The sequence below is a fragment of the Aquarana catesbeiana genome, linkage group LG01 (genome assembly GCF_042186555.1).
Source record: "Aquarana catesbeiana isolate 2022-GZ linkage group LG01, ASM4218655v1, whole genome shotgun sequence".
NCBI lineage: Eukaryota > Metazoa > Chordata > Amphibia > Anura > Ranidae > Aquarana > Aquarana catesbeiana.
In genome coordinates this window covers 734,229,244-734,253,197 of record NC_133324.1, presented here as the reverse complement: position 1 = coordinate 734,253,197, position 23,954 = coordinate 734,229,244, and the positions used below count along the sequence as shown (strand labels likewise).

The following is a 23,954-nucleotide window of genomic DNA, read 5'->3' as shown; positions in this document are numbered from 1 at the left end:
ACTATAAAACAAGTGTATGGTCAGCTTGAGATGCCGACATCTTCGGATGTAAAAGGATAGGAGGGTTTAATTCTGTTTTAACAAAGTAAATTTTGAAAAACTGCCAAAACAGTGGAGAACTGTCCCTGACCTACTTTGTCCACTGTACATGATCAAGCTATTTTTGAACATTATTTGGCAAGAAAATAGTGGCTGTTATATAACGTAAACTTGAATAATAATAATAATAATCTTGTCATTACACTATCTTTAAGTAAAAGTAATTACATTTGTGGGAGATGTGTGTTTAATTCAAGCAGTAATTTGCCTGGTAAAAAAGGGATTGCAGCAATGTTTTGTCCAATCATTCTCAATGTATGCAGTATTAAAAGGACGATTTCCCATTATATCCTGCTTTTTTTTATATTTGCGGTCAAAGCTTGCATGATTTCAATGCTATAGATAACCAGTCTTGTGCCAAGCACCACGTTGTTGTTTTGCAGAGAGAAGGTTACACATTTATGTATATTGGCTTGGAATGAATTTTGCTTTTACAGCGTTTTGTGCATCACACTAAACAAACATGTTGAGAACATATGCTGCCTAAGAGCTAAGTCATGTATAGTTTTAAGTATGAAATAATAGGAGATATACTATCTCCCTAAGCAGCAATCATATTTCTCTGCTGCTGTTCAGTGAGGGCAAATTGTGAAACCTTTATCTGCAAATATTTATACTCATACAGTTAAATAACCATGTTCACATGTTGTGCATTATAAGATACTGTGGGATTGATTCATTAAATACATAAACCCAGCATATTTTATTACCATTATGTGTCTGCTGTGCCATATACTTGTAGAAAAATGTATTCTTTTCTCTTTGTGTTGCTTCCTGTGTGAAATCCCTGGTGTTCCTGACAGTCCCTCTGCTTTTCTTTTAAAAACTGACCACACTAAGCAGAAGAGCACAGCGTGGTCAGTTCTCTAGCTGTGCTGGGAACTCAGCCTGCTCTCCTCCAATGATTAGACTTTTCCAGGAACATCCCCTACACAGCCATTCACTGGCAAGACCAGTGAGCTGCTGTTTCTCCTACCCCAGCTCTTATGCAGTTGAGAACTGGGAATGTGATCACTTTTTATATCTACACACAAATGCATTGCCTTTCATTTCTATTTTAAACTGATTTGCAATGTGAGAATTTACATATACTTTAAAGGCAAACAGACTATGCACTTTGCAAGTGCAGTTGCACTCATTTTCCACAGAGCTTAGAGTATGGGTGCCCAACCTGTAGCCCATAAGTTGTTGCACAAGTCCCATCATGCCTCTACCTTTGGGAGTCATGCCTGTAACTATCAGCTTTGCAATGCCTCATGTCCACCACAGCTTGAGCACCCATGGCTTAGAGAATGTGGTCAGGGTTCTCTTTGTAAAGAATACCCAGTCCGGTGCAAGGGGAAAAAAAGCATACAACATTATTGAATAATGTAAATCAGCAGAGCTTCACCACATTCCTTAGACTCGGGGGAAAATGCGTGCACAAGTTTTGCAACTTGCAAAGTGCACAGTCTGTTTGCCTTTAGTAAATCAACCTTGGTATGTCTTAGTATAAAACTAAAACCTATTATGTGAATGCAGATTCTGACATAGGCAAACATTTAGAGCTTTTAATGTATATTTTCGTTCCTCATTTCACAGATTTGAATGGCTTGCTATTTTATACTACTATGTTGAATTATTCTCTAAATTGATCCTGCCACTTCCTGTCTATTTACTGGGACAGCAAAAGTGATCTTGTTCTGACCCTCGCTACACACAGGTATTGCTAGCCAGAACTGATGGTTAGTGGTATGTTAGTTTAAGAGCAGCAAGTCTTTTCAGCACAGACATGGAGGTATATACACTTTCAGGTTTTCCTTAGTCACTCTTAACCAAAATAGAATTTCTAATGTGAGCCCTAGTGTTAAAGTATCTGCCCCCCCTTTTCCACCTCCATCTTGAAGCAATAATATAATCTTACAAGGCCACCCTATACAGAATTATATTTTTTTCTCCCAATTGTATGCACATATCAAAGAATTGATGAGCAGAAATTGAACATTTTAAAATATTTGCTTTAGAATTTAGTAGAAAACATCTGTAGATAAAGCTATAGTATATACGATATAGCTTAATAAATAAGAAAGCATGCTATTCAAATTACTCTTGATAAGAAAACAAATATACTGTAGAACAGAGCTTTAGGTGTCAGTTTTTTTTCGTTCAGCCCTGCTGTGTTGAACAAAAAAAATTAATAGTGTGTACTAGACTTTACTGCATAAGGTTTGAACACTGACTTTTTTATTACATTTTTTTTAGGTATGGAGACCAAAGGATATCACGGCTTCCAGGAAGGAGGAGATATGGAGAGGCGATGGGGACAGGTGCCACAGTCTATGGAATTCTCCTCCGCTTCCAGGCAGCAAAGTTCTGAGAACACTTACATGGAAATTGTAAATGTTAGCTGTGTACCCAGCACTTTTCCACAAAATCTCACAGAAAGAGAGGTGAAAGAAAAACAAGATCTTCTCCCTTGCCTTCAGCAAGATAATCAGTCTGGTGCTTTGGCCCAGGAACTTAAGACTGATCTAGAGTCAAAAGAACTCTCTGCAACGGTAGCGGAGTCTATGGGATTGTATATGGATTCTGTACGGGATGCTGATTTTGCATATGAACAGCAAAACCAGCAAGGAATGATTGGTCCTGGAAATACTTATGAGAACGTGGAACATCTTGTTAAATTTTATAAGCCGGCCCTTTCTGGCCCTTTTCCCATAAACTGCCAGAATCAAACTGTAAGTACAATTCTAGATGCTGACAATTCTGTGAATGGTAAACTTAACAGTAACACCTTAAGGAGCCCATCTTCCTGTAATGAGAAGAGTCCAGCTACTAACAGCCCCTCCAACATGGCCCTTTCCGTTTGCAGTCCCACTGGAATTAACTCTGTTTCCTCTACTACATGTCCTTCCAACTTTGGAAATTTTACAGTCCACAGTCCAGTCAACCAAGGAACTCCTGTTTCATGTTCACCAAATATTGACAATAGGTGTTCTATTTCTCATAGTCCTGCACATACTAATACGGCTGAATCCCCCATGTCTAGCCCATTAAGTAGTTTGAGATCACCCATTTCAAGTCCACCAAGTCACTGCAGTATCAAATCCCCAGTGTCAAGTCCATTGAATATTGCAGTGAGGCCTAATGTGTCTAGTCCTGGAAATATAAACACAAGATGCTCTCTTTCCAGTCCTTCCAATGCGAATAACAGGTCCTCTATTTCTAGCCCTGCTGCAAGTTCTATGGGTTCTTCAATCTGTAGTCCAGCACACAATACTTTGGGGTTTTCTTCTGCGGTTCTGTCTACTGAATGTAGAACTGATACCAATATCGGTACTGAAACTAAAGAAAAGGGCACCCAACAGCTCTTGTTTCCAAAAATGGAAGTACTGGAGAATGAAACTACTGACAGCAGTACGCAGAGCTTAGTGAAATTCATCAAGCCTGATCCAGATGGGACTTTTATTGACTCCTGTTTTGGAGACCGTGGTAAAGTTGCTTCCGATACATCTTTTCCAATCTCTATAAAACAAGAGCCGGGTAAAAACACTTGTTCTAATTCTCTCTTTAAAAGCACCTCATCAGGAAATCCTTTTCCATTTATGGATGGTTCATACTTTACCTTCATGGATGATAAAGATTACTATTCCCTTTCTGGAATTCTTGGACCACCTATGTCATCATTTGTTAGCAGTTGCGAAGGTAATGGCTTTTCTGGTCAAGGACTCTCCATGGGGATTAAACAGGAGGCGGACGATAGTGGTTTTTACCCAGAGAACACTATGCCTTCCTCAGCCATCGTTGGTGTTAACTCAGGTGGACAGTCATTTCACTACAGAATTGGAGCTCAAGGGACTATATCCTTGTCTAGGCCTGTCAATCGAGACCAGCCTTTCCAACAATTGAGCTCATTCCCTTCCGTTGGCTCATTAGTTGAGAGTTGGAAAACTCATTCTGAATTGTCTCAGAGCACTTTGTCATCCAGAAGAAATGATGGTTTTCCTGGTCCAGGATACATTCCAGAAAACGTGTCAAGGTGAGTAAGAAAGTAGTCACGTTGTAACCACACCAGACAGGAGATGGCATGAGACTGTAATTGCTACATATTTAAACTAGAGAGTCAGGAAATGCATGGGTGTGACCTAATAGAAACATTGATAGTATTTGTATTATTTTATTATTGCAAGATTTGCTGATCTACGTGCTGGAATGTGATATGATTTCATTTTAGTTGGATTATAGGTGTTTTTTGTGGTGTTTCATGGTTCTTTTGGCCTACAGTTTGCTATTGATGTGGTGTTTTTATGTATGGAAGCTTCTTGGCATTTAAGTGTGGTTTTAATTACCAAAGCAGTCTAATATACAAACTGATTATGTATAAAAGGTTTTAAATCTTGAATTGTTTATTCATTATTTCACTAATTTGTATCATTTTAAAATGGTAGTAAAGTCTCATTAAAAGATTAAAAACCTGTGCCCCCTGCAAATTTAAGTCATAATGTACTAGTATGTACCGCCTACTAGTACATTATGAGAGACTTATCTACAGACAAAGCCGTCCAGGGCTGGGCTGTCGTGGCTCCCCCTGGTCGCGGTGCTTCCCTGTTAACCCGGTCTTCCTTCCGGATTCCAAATCTTTGGCCGCTTGAATGGCCGGGCTGTGGTGACATCACTCCCATGCGTGCGCATGGGAGTCACTTACCTGCGGCATGCAGAGCGGGCCATAAATGCGCTCTGAGCTGCACTTGTACAGCTCAGAACACATTTCCCACTGACAGACAGGAGGGTCATTTATGATAGTACAGACCTCTAGGGTCTCTTCTGTTAAAAAACCCTGCCTGTCAGCGGGATTTTACAGAAGACACTTTACTACCACTGTAATGTACTCGTATACTGGTTAATCATCTGCCATTGGACAGTTTAGAAACCCTGTGGCAATATCTGCTCAGTATGTGAAGGGAAGTGGACTAACCCTCTTGATCAAAATTAATACATTAAACAGGCAGGCTAGAAAATCTGGACATCGGATGTGGTTGTTTTACGGCCAGCTTGGTTTTCCTTTTGAGAGTACAGAGCTTCTGCTTGGAAATCAGAAATTAGAATTTGAAATTTTTTTACATAGAATTTTGAATGTGAACTCATTATAAAGTTCACATCACCCACTTTTATGGCTGAGTCAGGTCAGGCCATCTGATCATTTCCTGCACTGCTGATCTTACCCCTGTATTCTTACAGTTGTATAATGTACATGTGACGTACATGATACTGGCCAGCATTAGCTAGGCCTTATTAACATACTTATTATTTGTTAACTCCCCAGCTACTCCCCATATCCTTACACTTTTATGGAGGCAGATTCTATGAGCAATATAGATTATAGGTTATGTATCAGATAAAGGAATATTTTTTAGAAGCAGAAATGAAAACTAATAAACCAACTGTGTCACTAAAACTTTGGCAATAGCTTTTAAACTTGAAGCAACAAGTAGGTTTATTTTTTAAATCAAGTCTTAACTAGGCAGACACTGAAAATCCTGTTACTTGTTTTTCAGGTTTAAAAAAATTGGTAAAAACAGCTTTGCTGTTATGATAAGTAAAGCTAACATGTCACTTCAAAAGCTTTAACTGTCAGTTTACTTTCCTTCGGGATAAAGTATTGAGTAGTGACTTGACTATCATTTAAAGTGTTGTCTTGTAAAATGTCATGAAGATGATTCCATGTTGCATCCAAGGACTTTAGCTGATGTAGATTTTACATTGTGAATCAGACACAAGTCTAAGTGGATATGGTGTGTTATAAATGGGTAATGTAAGTGTTTTTACTTCAAAGTCTAGCACAGAGTTAGTAATAAAAATGTAAGCATTGCAGAAAGTAGTAAAGTCTATTGCAGATAGCATTTCTGTGTCACTCTCCCCCATAGAAACGTATGTTAACGTGTTAATGTTTAACATGTACTGAAATATAAACTGTAACTCCACAAGCTATCAGTAAACAGGCCACATACATCTGGTGTGCAGCCGTGGTCCTCACTGATCACCTTATGTGACGTTTAGTTCGTACAGCGTTCTCTTTAGGAATATGTACAGTATCCGCATGTAATCCACAGAAAAAAAATCAACACACCTTGTTTGTTTTATTTATTCGGAGATAAAAAGGGAATTTGATCAAGATGTATACAACGAGTATGACAATATTCTACTAATAAGCAGGCAACCTTTTTAATATTTTTGTAAACAATTCACATTTATAAATACTGAACCAGCTGCCTGTCTCACGGGATTGGAATGAGCTGAAACATTTACATATGAAAATTCTCTCTGTTATTCTTCTCTAATGCACACCGCGGAGCAGTTTTTAGTCTTGCCTGTTAGACAACAGGGCAATGTCTTTGACCTATATTGTAGGGTGCACAAATGTAAAGTTGGTCAAGAAGCTAGCCATTATGTGAATGACCCGTGGGTGCTCACATACGGAGAGTCATTTAAAAAGCAGTGGCATGGCCATGCACATTTAAATGCATATTTATGAAATACAGTCATGTGCTTTAAAATTGTGCTTTGTGCTTGGTCAGCTACAGCAGTGGTCATCAACCCTGTCCTCAGGACCCAGTAACAGGCCAGGTTTTATGTATTACCTTGGGGAGATGCAGACTAGAATACTGCAATCACTGAGCAGCAAATGAAATCACCTGTGATGTATTTCAGTTATATTGCAAACCTGGCCTGTTAGTGGGTCCTGAGGACAGGGTTGATGACCACTGTGTGGGGAGCAGCACACAGAAGGTTTTTTGCCTTCATGCATGCTTAAAACATCTAAAACCTCTGGCAGAGTCTTCACATCCAACAGATCAGATGCTGGGTCATCCACTGCACCCAATGATCTTTCCTGGTGTCCCTACATCATTACTGTGTCCACAGCACTCAGGGACATTAGCATCTGACACTCCTGGAAATATTGAATGCTGAAGACCTTGCCGGAGGCTGCAGTGGAGTTTGGACTTGGTACCTTATAGAAAGGTAAGCATCAAGAGTCTTCTATTGCAGGGACCATTCCTTTGGATATTTTGGGGGAAGCAAAAATCAATTTGAAGATCAAGATCTACTTAAAGTGTCACTGACATAGACCCAGAAGGAGGAAATTATGTGTGCAAATCCCATTATGGATAACAAAAGTGTACTTGCTCACATACGCATTCTTGCATGATAAAAGAAAGCCTGTCAGTGAATTTATTTTGCTTGCATGGCACTTCAGTTGGCATATATGAAACTACCGACCATGCAAGATAAAATTCAAGATTAAAGAGACAAATGTTTGATCTTTTTAACAACATTATATTTTAATGCATAAAATATCCGTTATGTGAAGCCTTACAAATAATGCAACACGATCACCTAAATAGCTGTATGAAGCTTTCTGTCAGTTATATTGTTAGATTGAATTGTACAATGACATTGGAATTAGTCAAACTTACGTTTTGATCAGCATTGTCATTGTTTGTGTCATTATAAAAATGTGTATTTTTTTTTAGTCGGACTAAATGACTGTGACATGGTTGCCCAGAATTTTCTGAGTTTGCTTTCAGAGGCCATTTCAAATAAATACTATTCAGAGAGCTGTCAAATTTTAGATCAAGGGCTCTGCTTGATCATTGCTAGAAAAAGCCATAATACTTTGGATTGAAGAAGGTTTAATTTAGTTAATTACCAATGCAGAGGTGAAAGGAGATACATTTCTTTACAATGATTTAGTGATTGCAATGGTATTTTGCTTAAAGGTCCTCCAGGGCCCTCTCATTCCTCCTGTATTAAATTGTATTGTAACTGTGCTGTCTGCCCGCATGTTGTAGATGCACACTGCTGGCGCTATATAAATCCTGCATAATAATAAAATACTTGTTGCCTTAGAGCACAAATAATGACTATTAGGTATATATGTACTAGAGGGGCTATTTATAGTGGAGAACAGATATCATTAGAAGCGGGGGTGTAGTTTTGTTGGTGTAGGCACAAGTGGGTGTGGCCCGTAGGGGGTTCTCGGATTTATTTTGAGAATCTGGTAACCATACTGTAGATTGCTTTAGATTGTGTACACAGCAAGACCTTAAAGTGTTACTAAATATACTCGCATGCTCTGTGCAATGGTATTGCACAAAGTGGCCCGGATCCTCCACTTCTCGGTTCCCCTGCCAGTGGCTCCTCCTCTTCTTCTTGTGTTCACGTAGCAAGTTGCTTGCTATGGGGGTACACAGTGCCTGCTTGCTCCCAAGCTGTGTCTCTATGGAGCCGCAGTCCGTAGACATACGCAGCGGGGCTTAGCACTGCCCCCCACTTCCTCCTGACTATTTTGATGTAGGAGCCAATGGCTCCTGTTGCTGTTTGAGCCCCTGTGTGAAGAGGAAGAGAGGGGAGAGGGGATACAGCTGTGCACAGCACTGCAACTATTCTCTCTCTTCCCCTTCACCCAGGAAAGGAGGAGGACAGAGAAATATACAGCGTTTTTACCTTGACGCAAGGAATTGTAGCTTTAGTATCACTTTTTTTTTTTAAATCTTTTTATTGAGTATAGGACATACAAACAGACAACAACAGTAAACCTGCCACAGCATTGGGACTAGACCAACGCAGGGGTCAGTGCCAGCCGGCAATTGGGCTGCTTCCATCATTAGTGACATACAGCTGTAGCACGTCCACAAGAAAAGAACAAACAACCTAGTGCAGTATTGGCTCCTGCTCAATTGAAATATCTAAGGATCAAATCTTTCAGTCGAGACCCAAGGGACAATAATAGATATCAAATAAACCCATATCAGAGATTACAATACAAAAAAGTCACCCAATGTATCAAAATCACATCCACCCGTAGAGTGGTATTATGTATATGCTCAATCAAGCTTTAGTATCACTTTAAGGTATAGCTTAAAACATTTTTTTTATTGCTGTCTGTGTCCCTGTTAGGGAAATCCATTCCCTCTAATTACCCTGATCAGCAGTGTCACCAGAAATGGAATTGAGTATAAGGCCCTATACACACTATTAGATTTTCTGCAGATTTTTGTCTTCAGATTTACCATAACCATATAATGAGGTCAAACCTTAAGAGTTTCAATTTGTATGCAATCAGTCAGGCCCTTGCACTACATGGTTTTGGTAAATCTGAAGAAAAAATCTGCAGAAAATCTAAGTGTGTATGGGGCTTAAAACCAAAATTTTAAGTTGCTACCAGAACAGTAAACAATTGGAAACATTGCAGTGGAGATACTTGTTCCTATGACAGCTGTCTAACAGTGGAAACCCCTCATATTGGAAAGATATTCTCCCACTTCTCCTTGGGTCTACTGGACAGGAAGTAAAGAAAAATCTCCCTAAGTAGACACAGAGATCAAAATAAAAAACTGACAGCGATTTTAACTCTCCCCTATGCTTTTCCTACTTCAGTTTCTATGCATTTACATGTGTTTTTATGAGTTATAATCAGTTTACATGCCTCAAATTACATTTACATCAGTTGACATATTTATTCATTAGTTAACATCAGTTTATAGCAGGTAACATGTATTTCCCACAATATAAAAAGAACAAAAAATGCAAGCACTTGTTTGTTTATACAAAAATCAGGTTGCACATACTATAGAATCATAAAGTTGTCAGGCAGTAAAATGACACATCATTTTTTGCACTGCACATTTTCACAGTTATGCGTTACTACCGCCCATGAGTCCTAAAGGGTGTATGCCATTGTCTTAATTAGAAATTGCCTGTCGTATCCATAAAAAAACTTTTAATTTCCTGCTCTAAAAAAATTGAAAGGAAGAAATTGGTTGCACTGGGCAGCATAAACAGTTCTTCCTTCAGGCATTTTCATATGCACAATACATCAGTGGGAACCATCTGTACAGTATTTTCTTGGTTAATTTTAAAGTATTTGGCCAGTATGTTAAATGCTTAAATTTTTTGAATAGTTAAAGTGGAACTAAAAGCATTAATTTAACAGTTTCAAAAAACAGCTACATTCCTAGCATGCCTAAAATATTAACTGTCACATTTGCTTGTGCCCTGAACCAAACTGTCAAACCATCAAATGACTGGTGTCATAACTGATCACATGTGCAGCACCATTGCAGTTGTAGATCAAACAGAGGCTAATGCCGGCCATACACGGTTTGAATTCCGTAAGAATTTTCTTTCGAAAATCGTATGAAAGAATTTTCGTATGAATTTCGCACCATTAGTGGGCTGCAACAACGGCCGATTTTCGTGCAGCAATCAAATTTTAGGAATCGGACATGTTGGAAATTTTTAGAAAAACGAACGATTTTCTAACCAATGATGGGAGAATCATGCGAGAAATGTAATAAGAAAAGAAAATTTACGGAGAGAAAAGAAGATTCCCGGCCACGAAAATTCTATTCTGTAGCGACATGCGGTGAAATTGAAGGCTTGGTTGGCCGAATTTTGAAAATCAATGATGGCATCATCGGATCACAAAAAAACGAACATTCTGATTTTGAAAAGAAAATTAGTTCAAAATTTGACTGTGTATGGCCTGCATAAGATAGCAGCTTCCTTGGCTGAAAAGGTTAGGAGTGTTTTTAAAAAATAATGAGGCTCACTAATCATTAAAGCAGGACTTTACCCAACAACTTCTTGCTGGACACTGTCATTTTGCTGAAGCCCAGAGCCCCCAAAAAGCAGTAAATCATAAAGTGGAACTAAAGCCATCGATTTAACGATTTCAAAAAACGGTTACATTCCTATACACCGCTCCTTCACCACTCCAAAGATGCTGCTTGCAGGACTTTTTTTAACATCCTGCCAGCGCATCGTCTCTGGGGAGACTGCAGGGGAGGCGCTTTACAATCGCTTTTTTTAGACCAAAAGTGCCTGAAAAATGCCTCAGTGTGAAAGGGGTCTTAAGGATAGGAGGGTTTAATTCTGCTTTGAGGCTGTCAGCAGATCGGCCTCTACAAACTCAGCAGTGCCTAAAAATGCCTAAAATCGGAGATCAACTGAGCGTGTGCAGAGCAGGGCGGAACAGAGTATTACTGGATTTTAAACTGTATAGACACTTATTTTTAATGTTTTACATACCTATACCTGCAAAATGGGCTAGCCTGAAGTGATCTAGCAGGACTTAATTTTCTGCTTTGAAGTGTTTTGTTAACCCCAAAAAAAAAAAAAATACAGATCCTGTTGCCTTTAATGCCGCGTACACACGAACCGGTTTTGCCGTCAGAATAAACTCTGAAGGTTTCTCTGACGGAACTCCAACGGAATTCCATTCAAGTGGTCTTGCCCACACACGGTCAACCCAAAGTCAGACTAAAGTCCGACCGTCCAGAACGCTGTGACGTACAGCACGTATGACGGGACTAGAAAAAGGAAGTTCAATAGCCAGTAGCCAATAGCTTCCGTCTCGTACTTGCTTCAGAGCGAGTGGTTTTCCCGATAGGAATTGGTTCCGTCGGAAATATTTAGAACATGTTCTATTTCTAGGTCCGTCAGAATTTTAGAAGAGAAAAGTCCGATAAGGCACACACACAATCGGAATAGACGATGAAAAGCTTCCGTCTGACTTTTTCTGTCAGACATTCCACTTGTGTGTACGTGGCTTTAGAAGACAAGAAACAGCACAGCGCTTGTGCTGTGTAATCTGCCCCCCTCTAAACTGTAAAAAACCTTGGTGATCCTGCCACTTCCTGTGTCCCCCTCTCTGCGCTGACCATGATAATCAGGGCTGCTGAGCCCTGACCACGGTGGTCAGCGTACGTCCCTCCGTCATCTGCAGCTGTCCTCTCTGCTCTCCTTTCGCCCCCTCCCTCCCTGCCTGTTGGCTCTGTGTTCTGTGCCTCTGTCTCCGCCCTGCCTCCCCCCCACCCCCACTGCTATTAGTAGAAATAAACTTTTACAAAAGGTCACTTCCAAGCCCCTCTATTAGAGCTAGGCATAGCACACTGTATAAGTCTTTTATAAAAACGAGGCATGTAAATAGTTTTAGAGCGATCTTCAGGCCGGTCATGTGACTCACAGCTGGTCTCCAGGGCTACTGTGGGAGGGGCTGAGCAGCCGTGTGACCCCCCCCCCCAGCTGATCTCAGAGGGAGATCTGGGCCCCTTCTGCAGAAGCCATATATCAGCAGTGTACAGCGGCCGTGAGTCACGTGAACAGCCTGAAGATCGCCCTAAAAAGGTACTTACAAGCCTCGTTTTTATAAAAGACTTAGACCCCTTTCACACTGGGGCGTTTTTCAGGCGCTTTAGCGTTAAAAAAAGCACCTGTAAAGCGCCTGAAAGAAGCCTCATCTGCAATCCCAATGTAAAAACCCGAGCCCTTTCACACTGCCAGCGCCCGAAAAACGCTGGTAAAGCGCCGCTTAAGACCTCTTTCACACTGGGGCGTTTTTCGGGCGCTGGCAGTCTAAAAGGGCTGGGGCAAAAACACAAAAGCGCTGCAAAGAAGCTGCTTGCAGGACTTTTTTTGACGCCCTGCCAGCGCAGCGCCCCAGTGTGAAAGCACTCGGGCTTTGCATATTTGCATATATTAACAAACACTTTATGTTCCACTTTAATGTAGTTATGAGTATTGTAGAAACAGGAATGCGCAGACAGGTGTAGAACACAAACTCCTTCAATCCAAATGCATTTCCCACAGCAATTTCTTTCCAGAGAGTAACATTTATTGCATCCCAGAACAGATGACAAAGTCCCAGAGTAATTGCAAATATTGCAATGATCAGAAGCCTCTAGAGTTCCCAGTTCTCCTGTCATAGCAACCATATCCACACTCCAACTATACCAGACCAATCTATATTATGCACCTAGGTGCCTTGCTTGTATACAGTAATGTATTCTATATTGTAGACCTGTCCTTCCATAACTCTCTCCCAGCAATCAAAATCCTTCCCTGTCATACAATTTCCTTCCCCATCTACTAAGATGTAAAGGCAACTGGTACCACCCTGGTAAACATTCTCCAGCACATCATTATATATATATACTCTTAGCCCGGGTTCACACCTATGCGAATTAGATGTGCGTTTCCCCGCATCTAATTCGCATAGCAGGAGAATGTGACTGGCTCCCTATGGAGCCGGTTCACATATCTCCGGGGCGGCTGCGGAGCGCACTGCACAAAAACGATGTGCGTCTTTGGCTCCGTTTCAGGGCCGAATTCAGGCATAGAATCGGCCCTGATTCGTCCCGGAAACGGGGAACAGGGACGCACAGCGCTCCTGTGCGATCCGCAGCCCGTTATAGTGTGAACCCGGGCTTAATTTACTGTACACCTCTGCTGGGTCCAGGTCCCTTAGTGCAGCTTCCCCGAACTTCCTGGTAGGAACACACACACACACACACACACACACTTAGTATCAGGTAATAAAAGGACAGTGCATGCGCAAGCTGCTGTCCCTCAATTATCTTGGATGGATGTGGATTCTATAAACATATTGTTCACTGAAAAGTTTCCTTTTTTTGACATGTCATTAGTGTTATTTTATGCGGTGGTTATAAATGCAAATTATGTTTTAAATTGGGTGTTTTGATGCTGGAAATGTCACGAAAGATATTGACTGTGCTACTAATGATGTCTGTGAAAGAACATCAGGAGAAGCAATAGACAAGAAAAGGACAGCTGTAACTTGCAGGAAAACACACAGCGGGAGATTTACTAAAACTAAAGAGTGCAAAATCTGGTGCAGCTGTGCATGGTAGCCAATCAGCTTCTAACTTCAGCTTGTTCAATTAAGCTTTGACAATAAAACCTGGAAGCTGATTGGTTTTCATGCAGAACAGCACCAGGTTTTGCAATCTCCAGTTTTAGTAAATAACCCCCACACTTCAGACTGAAATTCACCTGCTGACACCATAACAGGACATTTACAGTCAATAGCAATGATGAGGGTAAGATAGAGGGTTCAGCTCTTTACACTGGAGCCCTCAGGACTCTGTGCATATTGCTACAGAGTAAATTGTAGTATTTCCCAAATCGCCCAATCACATTTCTACACATATGTGTGGTCACAAAAGCCAATACCTGATGTGAGCTATATTGGTTTTAACTTTGTAACATAAACACGTCCGAAAGACGTTACAAGGACAGTGTTTTGCTTAAAATATGCTCAAACTAAAACTAGCCTACTGTATCTGTGCCTATTAGTATTATTGTATTATTATTATTATTATTTTTTACTATTATTATTACAATGATTTATTTTTTGAGTACGCAGTGAGAATTGTCATGGATCCCACATGTCTTATTAACAATTAAGCCAAACTTAGTTCAGGTTCAGTTCTCTTATAAGTACACAGTTGGCTGTGTGTCAATGAACAGTTTTATGAATTGAGACAGTTGTAATTTTCCAAGTACTGTTGGAAAATGTCATGGCTGCTAATAAAAACAGTGCAGTGAAGTAGTGACCTTTGTTATTTTTCATCTAGGAGGGGATTTGTCTTATTGAAACTATTTGTCCAACCATATTGTTGTTCAGTTTTTTGATAAGCAACTGAACATGAATGTACATCTCTATAAGTACTCATAAAATAAATTGCTGAAAAATACAAATATTGTTTCATTTAAATTTGAGCTGATACTTTTTTTGATCAAGTCAAGTATATTTAAACCTAGAACCAAAAATGTAACATTGCAGCTTACTTGTCCTTACATGTGCTGGCTGTGTTCATTTTCTTTTTTTCAGGTTTCGATTTTGCACTTTTTAATCCTGTGCATTATAAATTCTCTGTCTTTGGGTGGCTATACCCATTCCTCCATTGTATCTTTGAATGGAGTAATGGCTGCCATCCAGGTTGGACTATGTCTTTTTCTCTTGGGAGGGTTAGGAGTTTACAAAAGACAGATAAAATTGTTGAATTTTCTCGTTCATCTCACAGGAAGTGGCTATATAATAAATTGTTATTGGATTTAGTTATACTTATAAGTGTTAAATAATTTTATCCAGTCTTGTTTTTGCAGAAGTGATGGTGTGTTGACACAATGTCGAAATTGTCTTTAACCGCAAATAAACAAAATAGTAGTATTAATATATATATTATTATATTATAAGTGGGCCTCTGGTTTTTATTATGCACTGAATTGTGGGGTTTTCCTGCCCACTTTTGCATATTCTAGATCAACCTTTTTCAACCAGGGTTGCCTTCTGGGTTCTTCAGGGGTGCCTTGACAAAATGTATAAAAATTGCCAAAAATTGCCCAAAAATTGTGTATAAACTAGCGGGTAGATAGTTACACAAAGCCATAGGTTTACATTGTGCAACATTACAACCTAGGCCACCATGTGGGCCAGCCGCCAGCACCCTAACAACTGCTGACGCCATTAGTTGATAAGGAGGACATCTGTGACCTGGACAGCATCCTTGTTTGACCCATCACCCCTCTGTGTCAACACTGGTGTCACTTTAGCAGCATGGTGGAGAGATAATTAGTGAGAACAAATGTTGGAATATGAGTCCATACCAGTGTGCAAAAGTTTATTTGCTTTGCAAGATATAAACATCTCTAATGTTGGGTATCCTACATGTGTGGATGCCACTGCAATATTAGGGGTGCCTTGAAATTGTGCATAATTTTAAAGGGTGCCTTGACTGGAAAACAGTTGAAAAACACTGTTCTGGACCCTGTTGCTTTCCCCATAATATTAGATAAAAAGTGAATCCAACAGGGTGAGTTGGGACCCCTCATAATAGCAGGAACGCAAGCAGAAATATTGCACCAATAGACCTTTGTACCTATTTAAAGTGAACAGCTGCACGCTTCCCTGGAGGTCAGCGATCGGGTTTACATTGAATTAAGATTGCTGCAGACCTGATCTTTGACTTTGTGCATACACCTTGCAAATTCTCCCTCACCCCCAACAAACAGGTGGACAAAAATCAATTACAGCCTGAGGGGCTTCTGAGTGTATGCAGAAAATCATGGGATATAAGGAACGATTGCTAGAGTGATTATGAAACTGCTGGATTTTTTTCCTTTACCTTATGACAAAACCGGCATCTGCACCAAATGTAAGGGGTTACCTTCTTATGGAAAGATGCTGCATGATAAATGTGTATCTCAGCCCTATACTTTAACACTAATGCCCTGTACACAAGATCGGACATTCCAACAACAAAATCCATGGATTTTTTCCAACGGATGTTGGCTCAAACTTGTCTTGCATACACACGGTCGCACAAAGTTTTCGGAAAATCCGATCGTTCTGAACGCGGTGACTTACAACACGTACATCGGGACTATAAATGGGGCAGTAGCCAATAGCTTTCCTCTCTTAATTTATTCTGAGCATGCGTGGCACTTTGTTCGTCGGAATTGTCCACACACGGTCGGAATTTACGCAAACGTATTTTGTTGTCAGAAAATTTTATAGCCTGCTCTCAAACTTTGTGTGTCGGAAATTCCAATGGAAAAAGTCCAATGGAGCCCACACACGGTTGGAATTTCCGACAACAAGCTCCGATCGCACATATTCCGTCGGAAAGTCCGACCGTGTGTACAGGGCATTAAATACAGACTCAGGAGCAAAATGCATATGACTTGAATCTTCTCTTACTTCCCTGATCTGCATGTGTTTTGGGTCCATAGCCCAGTAAGTTTTAAAACTAAATAGTCAACACAACAACCAGGCAGTTATCATTTTCTGAAGTAGATTAGTATTGGCAGCACCCACATTTCTCACAACAGATGCAGTTAAGTCGTCATTTTATATAATGATGAAGTAATGATGCAATGTTACCAATGCACTGTAACAGTTGTAGCATGTAACATTTTATGACTGGTAACAGCCATAAGAAATTATACGACATGAAAAAAGTGTACAGAGGGTAAACATACAGTGCAATATCTGTCTAATGTCACAATAGTTATCTGAAGCTTGTGTTTTAAATATGAGGTTTAAATGTGAGACCAACTTCCGAACACAGCAGAATATGTGTTAGTATTTTCCTTATTTAAGATGATTTTCTCATGAGAAATGGATTAATTAGAAAGTCTGTAGATGGCCTGGTGTTTTCCTTAGGGTGCTGGGCTTGTGAAGACAGGTTCATTAGTTTGATGTGAAACTGCACATGACAAAAAAAAAAGAACCAGAAGTTTGAAAATGTCTTTCCTGTAGCCCAGGTAACAATGATTCAGTCTGACTGTACTAAGGAGTGAATGGCATAACTTTCACGACTTTGAGCTAATCATTACTACTGTACTGTGGGGTTGATTTACTAAAACTGGAGACTGCAAACTCCTGGGGCAGCTCTGCATAGAAACCAATCAGCTTCCAGTTTTTTTGTCAAAGTTTAATTGAACAAGCTGAAGTTAGCAACTGATTGGCTACCCCGAGTGTTTTACTGAGGCTATTGTTAATGGGCTACTTCTAAAGCCTTGTACACACGGTCTGATTGATTGTTGGACAACCGAGCCTCTGATTTTTGTCAAAAGGGCGTGTGCAGAATTTTGTCTAGCATACTAACTATCAGCAAATTGTCAATTGACAAACACAAACGTAGTGATGTACTATGAGAGTATAAAGAGATAGTTCATTTCTCAAGTGCCACCCTTTGGGCCCCTTCTGCTAATTTCATGTTAGTAGAAGTTTGGTGAGCATTGATGCGCGATTTTCAGATGGTACAAAACAAATGCCTTTTAAATTAGTTTGGCATAACTACATGCAAAGCAGCTTCATTATTATCCCATTAAAGAAGATGAGAATTTTGACATTTCATCAATTGCCATGTCACGAATGTTAATTCTAGATTACAAACAGTAGTGTGACGGATTTCTGTACTGACCATCCGAAAATCAGACAATGAGTTCACATCACACAAAAGTTTTATAGCCTGCACATCCAGCTTCTGTCTGATGTACAAGACAAATCATTTGTCAAATGCACCATACTAACGATCCGAAAATCCGCAGACAGCTCGTCTTTAGACTTTTACCTTCTGATTTTCTTACCGTGTGTACGAGCCTTTAGAATGCTAGTTGCTTGGCTGACTCTGGCTTTAATACTTTCTAATTCAAGAACTGCGAAGAAGCCTGTTGATTTGAAAGCCAGTTAAAATCAGAACTCCAGATCCACCGCATTCTCGTTCAAGGTCAAGGTCTCAGAAAGTATTGAAGCCACAGCATCAGCATGATAGCCATGTAGTTGGCATTTTCAAAAGAAAGAGTTAAGCCGCGTACACACGGGCGGACTTTTCGAACGTACTGGTCCCACGGACCGAGTCCGGCGGACAATCCGATCATGTGTGGGCTTCATCGGACCTTCAGCGGACTTTCCCAGTTGAAAATCTGACGGACTTTAGATTTTGAGCTTGCTTCAAATCTTTATGTCGTAACTCCGCCGGACCCAGAAATCCGCTCGTCTGTATACTAGTCCGACGGACAAAAACCGACGCTAGGGCAGCTACTGGCTATCAACGTCCTTATTTTAGTCCGATGTACGTATTCATGTACGAATCCGTCGGACTTTGGTGTGATCGTGTGTAGGCAAGTCCGTATATTAAAAAGTCAGTCGAAAGTCCGTCGGACCAGTCCGGTCGAAAAGTCCGCCCGTGTGTACGCTGCATAAGTTGCACATTTTGCTGTTTGTTTCCTCACTTTGAACTGTTCAATAGAATTTTAATAAAATAATAAGCATGTAATTATTTTATTTATGTAATATTTATTCATGGTAAATGTGTACAGAATTCTGCTATGTGTAACTATTTGTATTCCATCTTTATATTCAATTTCCATCTTCCTTTTTTGCACAAACGCTGATGGTGGAAAAGCCTACAGTGGCTGTTGAACACAATATCTGCATGAATTTACAATGTCTCCTGCCTGCCATATTTCATTCACCAACAGTGTGTGGGCGAGTTATTTAGGAAGCTCAGAGTTCAAGCACATGTCAGGCATGTGTCAGAGACAGAAATCTGAGACTTAAAGGAGCTGTAAAGGCAGAAGGTTTTTTATCTGACTGCATTCTATTGCTGGTGACAGAAGAGGAACGTGGATCTGTGTGTGTAAACACACAGATCCACATCCTGTCAGGGGAGAGAAGACAGATCGTGTGTTCCTAGTATATAGGAATACCGATCGGTCTCCACCCCTATGCAGTCAGATAAAAAACCTTTAGTGTGTAGCAGCCTCCCCAGTGTCAGGTCACCTGTATCCAGGTGACAGATGCACCCCGTTGGGGTCAGGAGTGCACCGCTATGATAGTGGACCCTAAGGCTGACTGCTGCGGATGGAACTTGGGGTGGTTCAGGAAGGCAGGTCCCCTGGAGCACCAACACGGATCCCACAGGGAGTTAGAGCATAGATTCCCCAGGGCGCAGAGTCTAAGAGCCAGCAGGTGTTCACCAGAACCTCTAGTGGTGAGGATGGACTGGCTCCAGGTCGCAGCCCCCAGGGTCTCCCAGCACACGCTCACGGTAGGCTACAGGAGGATGGAGAGGAAACAGCAGCCCAGGACAGCAAGGGATAGTAAGGAGGTAGCCAAATGTCGGGGCGACTAGCAGACAAGGATAACAGAGAACACGCCAAAAGTCAGGGTCACAGGCAAGCAGGGATAGTCGAGAACGCGCCAAAGGTCAGGGTCACAAGCAGACAGGGTTAGTCGGGAACACGCCAAGATCGGTAACGGAGACAGAAACAAACTTAGAGCACATGGCAAACAGGAAGCCAAACACACAATATTGCACGGCAAGGCAGGCTTGGAGAATAAGGTGTTAAATAGTGGTTCCTGTTGAGGCTAGGGTGGAGCCACACAGAGGGAAGATTACTTAAGCATGCAGGTGTGGGAGTACAAGCCTCAAGGCTGATACACAGACCAGGTAAGAGACAGACAGGTCATGAATGTATTACTGCAAGGTCATGACACCCAGCTCCTCGCCCCCTCCAATTACTTACCTGAGCTCCTTCTCCAGCGATGTCCACAAGTGTCTTAGCCATCCAGGAACTCTCCTCCCGATTGGCTGAGACACCACAGCAGCTCCATTGGCTCCCGCCGCTGTCAATCAAAGTCAGTTAGCCAATCAGGGATAAGAGGGGATAGGGCCAGGTCGGGGCTCTGTCTGAATGGACATACAAAGCTGTGACTCGGCTCAGGTGCCCTGATGGCAAGTTGCTTGCTGTGGGGGCACTCAACAGGAGGGAGGGGCCAGGAGCAGTGAAGAGGGACACAAGAAGAGGAGGATCTTGGCTGCTCTGTGCAAAACCAACTGCACAAAGCAGACAAGTATAACATGTTTGTTATTTATTTTTATTTTTTTAAACAAGACTTTACAATCCCTTTTAAGAGAACTACAAAAATCTCAATTTCACTTAAAGTGAACCCAGGAAAAAGCAACATGTTTGGTTTAAGCAGACCTTCCACTAAAACTTCTATTTATTAGAACCCATCCAATATAAAATTGCTATCAAAAACAAAAAATAGCATAGTCACAGTTCTCGTTGTCGGTGCCTAGGCAAACATGCCAGAAGTTGGGGTCTTCTAAAGGTAACTACCCTGAAACTTTTCAATACAATTTTTTTTTTTTTTTTTAGATAGTGATTTTAACCACTTGCCGACCAGCCGCCATCATCTGCGGCAGGTCAGCACAATCCCGTGAACCATCGTAGCTGTACGTCGGCCTTTTAAGTGGGGATAGCAGCAGGCGCGCACTGCACTGCGGGGGGTGCCGATGCGGTCGCGAGAGCCAGAACAGGGACGTGTGTGTGTAAACACACAAATCCCTGTAAGGGCCCTTTCACACTGGAATGGGGGCGGCGTCGGCGGTAAAGCGCCGCTATTGTAAGCAGCGCTTTACCGTTGTATGCGGCCGCTAGTGGGGTGGTTTTACCCCCCCAGCGGCCGAGAAAGGGTTAAAAACCAGCCACGCTGTCCCATTGATTTCAATGGGCAGGAGCTGTGAAGGAGCGGTATACACTCTGCTCCTTCACCGCTCCAAAGGTGCTGCTAGCAGGACTTTTTTTCCCGTCCTGCTAGCGCACCGCTCCAGTGTGAAAGCCCTCGGGGCTTTCACACTGGAGACAAAGCAGCGGCACTTTCGGGTCGGTTTGCAGGCACTATTATTAGCGCAATAGCACCTGCACACTGCCCCAATGTGAAAGGGCCCTTATGTGAGGAGAGGAGAGACAGATTGTGTGTTCCTACTAGCTAGGAAAAACGATCTGTCATCTCCTCTAGTCAGTCCTTCCCCCCTACAGTTAGAACACAGTTAGAACACACATGAAGGAACACAGTTAACCACTTGATCGCCCCCTAGTGTTAACCCCTTCCTTGCCAGTGACATTTACACAGTAATCAGTGCATTTATATATGCTGTATAATTGTCAATGGTCCCAAAAATGTGTCTAATCTGTCAGCCATAATGTCGCAGTCCCGATAAAAACCGCTGATCACCGCCATTGCTAGTGAAAAAAAAAAAAAAGAATAAAAATGCCATAAATCTTTCCCGTATTTTGTAGTGCCGCGTCACTCGGGAGCCGATGCGCGTGCCCGGCGGCCACGATGTACGCCGGGCACCTGCTATTGCTGGTGACAGAACAGGAACGTGGATCTTCGTGTGTAAACACACAGATCCACGTCCTGTCAGGGGAGAGGAGACAGATCGTGTGTTCCTAGTATATAGGAATACCGATCAGTCTCCACCCCTAGTCAGTCCCCTCCCCCCACAGTTAAAATCACTCCCTAGGTAACACGGTTAACTTCTTGATCACCCCCTAGTGTTAACTCCTTCCCTGACATTTCTACAGTAATCAATGCATATTTACTGTATAGTCCGATCGCTGTATGAGTGCCACTGGTCCAAAAATAGTGTCAAAAGTATCCGATCTGTCTGCCGCAATGTCGCAGTCATGATAAAAATCGCAGCTAGCCGCCATTACTAGTAATAAAAAAATTAATAATAAAAATGCCATAAATCTATCCCCTATTTTGTAGGCGCTATAACTTTTGTGTAAACCAATCAATATACACTTATTGCGCTTTTTATTACCAAAAATATGTAGAATACATATCGGCCTAAACTGAGGAAAAAATTAGCTTTTTTTAAAAAAAATTGGGGATATTATAGCAAAAAGTACAAAATATTGTGGTTTTTTTTTCAAAATTGTCGCTCTTTTTTTGTTTATAGCACAAAAAATGAAAATCGCAGAGATGATCAAATACCACCAAAAGAAAGCTCTATTTGTGGGTAAAAACGGACATCAATTTTGTTTGGGTACCACGTCACATGACCACACACAATTGTCAGTTAAAGTGACGCAGTGCCGTATCGTAAAAAACAGCCTGGTCATTGAGCAGCCAAATCTTCCGGGGCTGAAGTGGTTAAATGAGGGGATGAGGGACTCCTAAAGATTTTATTGCAAGAGTCCACTTTAAAAGCCCTCCCCTGAATGGGCAAAGTTCAGGCTTACCTTTTAGCCCTGGTTCACATTGGAGTGATTTGCCATGCAATTTGATATCCGAATTGGTGGGACGCCGCATTTGCGGCGCCGCACCGATTCCTAAAAGTAGTTTCTGTACTGGAAGACGCCCCCCCGAAGTCGGGACTGACATGCGGGAATGAAATCGCGTACGTTCATCTGAACTCGCACAATTTCATTCCCGCCGTCAGTGTGAACCAGGGCTCAAGGTAATAGGAGAAAGCAAGGTTAGGCCTTGGGTTGATGGGCATTTTGCTCAGATCAGAATTGCATCTGTCACCATAAAAGTCAATGGAAATTCAAAAGTAACATTCAAATGTACCTGTTAAAGAGCTGTAAATGACTTCAGAAGCATCGCAAACTGATCTCAAATACAAACAGAATGCACCTAAACGCGCATTGCATAATGTAGTGTTTGACTGTTTATTTCTTTTTGGCTGTTTTTTTTTTTTTTTTTGTGGAAGGGTTTTCTAAACATGTATGACTGATAAGCCATAAACATACTGATCGTAAAACGTGATACTGATTGTATAGTGTTGCAGTCAGGCAAGTCTTTGTAATTACCTTGTGCAGTAAAATTATATTATGGCCAGTCCAATTTAGACAGGCATTTGACTTCAGTGCTAGAAGGCATTATTGCAGCAGCTTGCATACCCTGTCAGTCCCTGACACAAGTCCATCAAGTCCAACCCATGTGCGTGATTATATGTCAATATTACATTGTATATCCCTGTATGTTGCGGTCGTTCAGATGCTTAACTAATAGTTTCTTGAAACTATCGATGCTCCCCGCTGAGACCACCGCCTGTGGAAGGGAATTCCACATCCTTGCCGCCGCTCTTACAGTAAGGAACTCTCTATGTAGTTTAAGGTTAAACCTCTTTTCTTCTAATTTTAATGAGTGGCCACGAGTCTTATTAAACTCCCTTTTACGAAAAAGTTTTATCCCTATTGTGGGGTCACCAGTACAATATTTGTATATTGAAATCATATCCCTCTCAAGCGTCTCTTCTCCAGAGAGAATAAGTTCAGTGCTTGCAACCTTTCCTCATAACTAATATCCTCCAGACCCTTATTAGCTTTGTTGCCCTTCTTTGTACTCCCTCCATTTCCAGTGCATCCTTCCTGAGGACTGGTGCCCAGAACTGGACAGCATACTCTATGTGCGGCCGGACCAGAGTCTTGTAGAGCGGGAGAATTATTGTTTTATCTCTGGAGTTGATCCCCTTTTTAATGCATGCCAATATTATGTTTGCTTTGTTAGCAGAAGCTTGGCATTGCATGACATTGTTGATTCTATCATCTGCTAGGACCCCCAGGTCCTTTTCCATCCTAGATTCCCCCAGAGGTTCTCCCCCCAGTATATAGATTGCATTCATATTTTTGCCACCCAAATGCATTATTTTACATTTGTCTACATTGAACCTAATTTGCCATGTAGTTGCCCACCCCATTAA

The 23,954-nt window shown here is 41.4% G+C and overlaps 1 protein-coding gene across 4 annotated transcripts in view; it reads left to right on the top strand.

The window, feature by feature from the left end:
• The window catches only part of NR3C2 (nuclear receptor subfamily 3 group C member 2), a 532,006-nt gene that overhangs the window by 23,652 nt on the left and 484,400 nt on the right, over positions 1 to 23,954 (top strand). For all 4 annotated transcript variants that reach the window (XM_073604847.1, XM_073604838.1, XM_073604864.1 and 1 more), the window contains exon 2: positions 2,341 to 4,117. In XM_073604847.1, the coding sequence (XP_073460948.1) occupies positions 2,341 to 4,117 (1,777 nt within the window). The remainder of the gene's footprint in view (positions 1 to 2,340; positions 4,118 to 23,954) is intronic.